The 5,670-nt window shown below is 39.0% G+C and overlaps 1 protein-coding gene across 1 annotated transcript in view; it reads left to right on the forward strand.

Annotated features, from left to right (window-relative positions):
* The first annotated feature begins 796 nt into the window (after nt 1–796).
* Nucleotides 797–5,670, forward strand: part of LPGAT1 (lysophosphatidylglycerol acyltransferase 1) — an 88,998-nt gene continuing 84,124 nt past the window's right edge. Inside the window, exon 1 of the mRNA XM_012638328.1 lies at nt 797–1,060. Within this exon, the coding sequence (XP_012493782.1) occupies nt 823–1,060 (238 nt within the window). The 5' untranslated portion in view covers nt 797–822. The remainder of the gene's footprint in view (nt 1,061–5,670) is intronic.

The following is a 5,670-nucleotide window of genomic DNA, read 5'->3' on the forward strand; positions in this document are numbered from 1 at the left end:
CCCGCCCCCCGCGCTGCCGTCGCCTCTTCTTCCCTGCTTCTTTCATCATCCCTCGCTTCCCCGTCCTCTGGTCGGAGATCTCATTCTCTTCATCCCCGGCCCCTTTGCTTTTACCTCTTGCTGGCTCTTGCTCCCCTCCCCCTACTCCTGTCCTTCCTCTTTTTCGTCTTGTAACCCCCCACTTTCTTCCTCTCACCTTCTAAGCTCTCTTTTCTAGGCCCCTCTCCTTTTTTCTAAAAAAAAAAAAAGAAAAGGAAAACAAAAACCCCATTGCTGCAAATGAGAATTGTGAGCTAACTCTTCGCTAACGCCGGAGACCTTTTAGAGGAATGCATCAGTGTGCAGGAATGGGAACCGGGTGGTGAGGAGCCCGAATGCTCGGTATCTGGGAAATCTGACCGAGAGGTCTCTGTTTCGGTGGTTTCACTTGTTTCACTCGTGTCGTCCGTTTGGAGATACTGAGGGTGTCTGAAGCAAGTGGGTGTATTTTTCCTGCTTAAAGTCCAAAAAAACGACCGCAGTGAGACGCGGTGCGGGGACGGCACCGATCAGTGAGTGAGAATTGTATTATCATTTCTAAATATATTGTGACATACCGCGTGCCTCGGTGAACAGCTCCCTTGACCTTGTGCGGCTCCTCCTCGAGGCCTCGCTGTCTGTCCCTCTCTGGAATTTCCCAGAGAGATCACCCAGGTACTGTACCTCGGTGCTGGAGGCTATTTCTTTGTTGGTAGCTATTTATTTAGATGTGTTTAATCCATTTCCTTTTTTAAGTGAATTTTTCTTTCACCCCAGAAAGACAGGACGGACTCCAAAGTGAGAATGGCTGTGACTTTGGAAGAAGCTCCGTGGCTGGGCTGGATCTTGTTGAAAGCACTGCTGAGATTTGCCTTCATGGTCGCCAACAACCTGGTTGCTATTCCATCCTACATCTGCTATGTGATTATACTTCAGCCCCTGCGAGTGCTGGACAGTAAGCGGTTCTGGTACATTGAAGGAATCATGTATAAATGGCTTTTAGGAATGGTGGCTTCCTGGGGATGGTATGCTGGATATACAGGTAAGTAAGAGTGAGAGCACTTTAGTTTCATGCATATGAAAAGATTTGTAATGTGCTTAAGTCAGGAGCCCTGATTAAATGTACCTCATACATTATACTTTGGGCTAAAGATGCTTTTATGATTTGACTATTGAAAAAATAGATAGAAGACAATTCTGTCGGGTTTCTCTTCAGAATCTCAGTTAGGAAGCCTGATGTTTTCAGAAGTGTAACTTCATAATTGTATGTTGATAAATTCCTTCAATAATACATTTTTAATGTGACTGACATTCATTTATTAAAACCAGTCTGCAAAAGCTCTCATAGAGCAATAGTGTGTTATATAGGACTTGGGAGCTTATCAAGTTAAGATATAAGACATGTAGCCCACAAAATTGGAAATTTAGAAAATGACTGAACCATATTTGTGCTAAGATAGTTTAATAAGTTTTTCATTTAATGTGCTATCATCCTGTGTTAATGGCATTTTAAGCCAAGCAAAAAATGGCTTTCTTTTCTGTTATGTATGTTTCTTTTGTTCACGAGAATCTATATTTTATCTCATAAATCTGAGAGTATTAAATATAAAAAAATTAAGTTTTCTGTGTTATGCTAATTTATCTTCTGAGTGTCCTTGCATAGATTTCTATTTCTGCTTTTAAATTGCATTTCGAGAAGCAGGAGTAACGCTGTTCTGAAGTATACTTTTATAGAACTAAATGAGAAGCAGTGTTTATTATCTATTATAAACCTTACGTGCTTTGAGAACTTATGCCACTGCGGTGAAAATTCTGCATAGTTTATTACATTTATTTAATTTTTTTCCCCTAAGAATTAGGATAATAAAAAAATTGAGATTTCTAGCACTTGTCAGATGTGGAAGGTTTAATCACAGAAATTTATAACTGTTAGGCAGACTCCTTAGAAATCCTGGGGCAGATGCTGTGGTCAGTAGAGTCTGTAGGTTCATAGCTTGGAATAGTGAGGCGGGTGCTGTCAGGATCAAGCGCTATGGCAGTTCTCCTTTTAAAATTCTCTGTCTCCCTCTTTCCTGCGCAGCCTGCATCTGCAGATTTTATCCATGCACACAAGAAAAGGACTGACAGTATACAGCTTTTATGGAATCTGATGTACTCTTGCTATGTCTGAGTGTTCTCAGTTGCCCCAGATGAAGCCTTTTCTCCTTCTGGCAGTGCCTTTTATTATTATGCAAGAGCTGAAGCCCCTGGGATAGTGTATGCGTTGCTTCCTTGTCACCTGTCTTGTTGTGATTCAAATGCTCTTTGGATACAGTAAGTGAGCTTCTAGTCCTTTCTAAGGACCTGATGGTAGCAGTAGCAGTGGTAGAGAAAAAATGAAGTTCCAGTTTGTGGTGCTGAATTCTTACCTGAATTGTACTGCTGTCTTAGGATTGCTTTGCTTGGTATAGTTTGAGCATTTCCAAATATGCTATGTGGTACTAGTGGCTTTGTTCTTTCTATGGTATACTTAAGTTTGCTTGTGTTAAATGAGCTCATAGTATTAATATTTTCAGAAACCGGTTCTAGAAGTTCTTTCCACTTAAACACAATGAAATTACTGAAATGTTTGTGCTTGTGTGTGTGTTATATTGATGTATAAGTGTTAGCATGCTGAGAAGGTGAAAAAAATTAATTTAGCATTGACCTTGAGGTCCTAAGGAGTGCAGTGGTGCTGCTTGAAGTTAGTTATCCTATGGCCATAATATGGCTGCAGTGTGTTTTCAAGCATATTTTCCTGGGGTGTCTCTTCCTTTCTGACTGTAGAACTGTGTGGTTTCTTTTGCCACCTGCTTGGGAAGTGGTCTTGGCACGATCTGCATATTTTAGTCTCTCTGAAGCATCTGCTCTTCTTTGGGCTACTGCACTTTGACAATTTGATCAGTTTGTCTCATTTAAATATAGAATATTTTATGTGAATATTTTAAATGGTTTTCCTATAGGTAGAATACTTGATTTCAGAGGGTCTTGTCAGAGTCTCATTGTAATAGAACAAGAGGTCAAACAAACAGATGAATAAATTTTGTTGAAAGCCGCAACTAGGTTTAAAGAAGCAAACCTAAGCAGGGTTAATGAACAGGTGTGCTGTACCCATTAAAGCATCTCTATTAGCCTTTCTTTGGATTATGTATTTCATTTCTTCCCTTTGTAACAGGAGGAAGGTGGGCTTATGAAGTTTCTTTTTTCTTTTCCTATGCCTAAGTTTCACAGATGGAAAATTGAATGTTGCCAAAGGAATTTTGCTCAGTAGATTTGGTATGTTCATGTTTTTAGAATAAAAATTGCCAAAACTTTGTTGAAAAACCACTTCTGAGGAAACCTTAAATATTAATTAGGAAGCTGAAAATTGGATATTGGTATAGATAGAATATGATTTTTTTAAATTATGACATTCAGCGTAAGAAGAGTCAATTTCTCAGCACTCTTGCTGAGGACTTACGTTGATTATCTAACCTATACTGCCCCATATGGTAGCCACTAGCTGCATGTGACTGTTTAAATTTAAATTGATTAAAATGAACTAAAATTTAGTTCCTCGGTCATTACCAACCACGTTTCAAGTGCTAAGTACTAGGTGGCTAGTGGCCACTGTATTGGACAGCGCAGTTATAGAACACGTCCATCATCACAGAATGTTCTGTTGGACAGAGCTGATAAATAGTGAGTATGACTCTCTCCCTTTTCTTAGGAAAATTGCATTTTTATCCTTATAAAAGGAACATCTTTCTCTAGTGCTAAACAGATTTCTTTTGGGAAAGACGGGAAGATTTATTAACATTTTATAAAGTTGTCTCTTAATTTGAGACAAACGTCACAAAATTGAGTCCTTTAAACTCAGACATGCTTCTTGGATGGGAAATGATGAGGGTAGTTAGCCCAAGAACTTAAATGAACATTCTTGTGTTCTTAGAGCTGAAGAACTGCTTGTGGACACAGAGGATGGAAAAGGGATGTTCTGGTCTTTCTGCCTGTTTCTGACTTTAAGTCTTGTCAGGGGAACACGTTTCCTAAAAGAATTCTGAAGACATTGGGGTTTGTTCATCCCTAGCTTGCTACTAGGTAGTGATGGTGGTTGCTGTCACATTTCCTTCAGCGGGAACTGTACGAATATCTCAGGGAACGGTACAAACATCTCATGTCGAAGAAAAGTTTTATATTGCCTTTGGCCTAGTATTTCAAGGGCAAACCAAAAGAGATACTGTTTAACTAATGATCCACTGATCTACTTCTGCATGCTTTGTTTGCATCTGGGATAAATCAATACACTTCTCCCACCCCCAACACACACATGTACACACACACACAACGCAATTTAAGTGAAGGTTGGCAAATTTCCGAGAGAGATTTTTGTATCAGACAAACCGTGTTGATTTAAAATAGTTTATCTTGATTTTCATTTACTTATTTTAATAAAGTCATTGCCATCCAAACACATTTAATTAAAGTCTCTGTACATGAAATACTTTAAAAATATTTATTGCAAGTAGAAGCTCTAGAATTTCTATAGAGGATGAGAGTCTTAAGGGCCAGATTCTGGCTAGAAGGGAGCTGGGGTGCCAGGGACTTACTGCCAAGCTGTTTTGTTTAGCAAATGCTGTTTTCCTTAAATTGAGTATTTACTTGGGGAGGCTTTAGGGAAGCTGATGGAGATTAGGTTTAGTTTCCTCCCACTCCCCAGGTGGCAGCTGCCATGGCTGTATGTTAGTCTTTGTGACTTATTTGATTATCTGATAGTGCCCTTCTTTTGTTGGGATACAAATTCATAGTATGAGAATTAATTTTTAGGAATTGTATCTGACCTTGAAATTCTAGAGAAAGTTTTAAAAATATATCTTCTAGAGCAATATTTTTCAACCTTTTTTTTTTAAATTTCAGAATATTATGGGAGTACAAATGCTTTGGTCACATAAATTGCGTTTGTACCACCCAAGTCAAAGCTACAAGTGTGCCCATCCCCCAGGGAGCGTGCACCACACCCATTAGGTGTGAATTTACCCATCCCCTCCTTGGCCCCACCTGCCCAATCCCCGATGAATGTTACTTCCATATGTGCACATAAGTGTTGATCAGTTAGTACCAATTTAAGGGTGAGTACATATGGTGTTTGTTTTTCCATTCTTGTGATACTTCACTTAGAAGAATGGGCTCCAGTTCCATTCAGGTTAATACGAGAGGCATTAGGTTATCATTTTTTTTTATGGCTGAGTAGTACTCCATGGTATACATATACCATATTTTATTAATCCATTCATGTATTGATGGGCACTTGGGTTGTTTCCACATCTTTGTGCTTGTGAATTGTGCTGCTGTAAGCATTTGAGTGCAGCTGTCTTTTTTACAGAATGTCTTTTTTTCCTTTGGATAAATACCTGGTAGTGGGATTACTGGATCAAATGGTAGTTCTACTTTTAGTTCTTTGAGGTATCTCCATAGCACTTTCCATAGAGGTTGTACTAGTTTGCAGTCCCACCAGCCGTGTCTGAGTATTCCCATCTCTCCACATCCATGCCAACATTTGTTGTATTTTTCAATCTTTGAGTCATAAAACCAATTTAGTGTGTCAAAACGAACATTTTAAAAATGTGAAATAGAATAGAATTAAATAGAAGAGAT

Source organism: Propithecus coquereli, unplaced genomic scaffold (genome assembly GCF_000956105.1).
Source record: "Propithecus coquereli isolate 6110/MARCELLA unplaced genomic scaffold, Pcoq_1.0 Scaffold129, whole genome shotgun sequence".
NCBI lineage: Eukaryota > Metazoa > Chordata > Mammalia > Primates > Indriidae > Propithecus > Propithecus coquereli.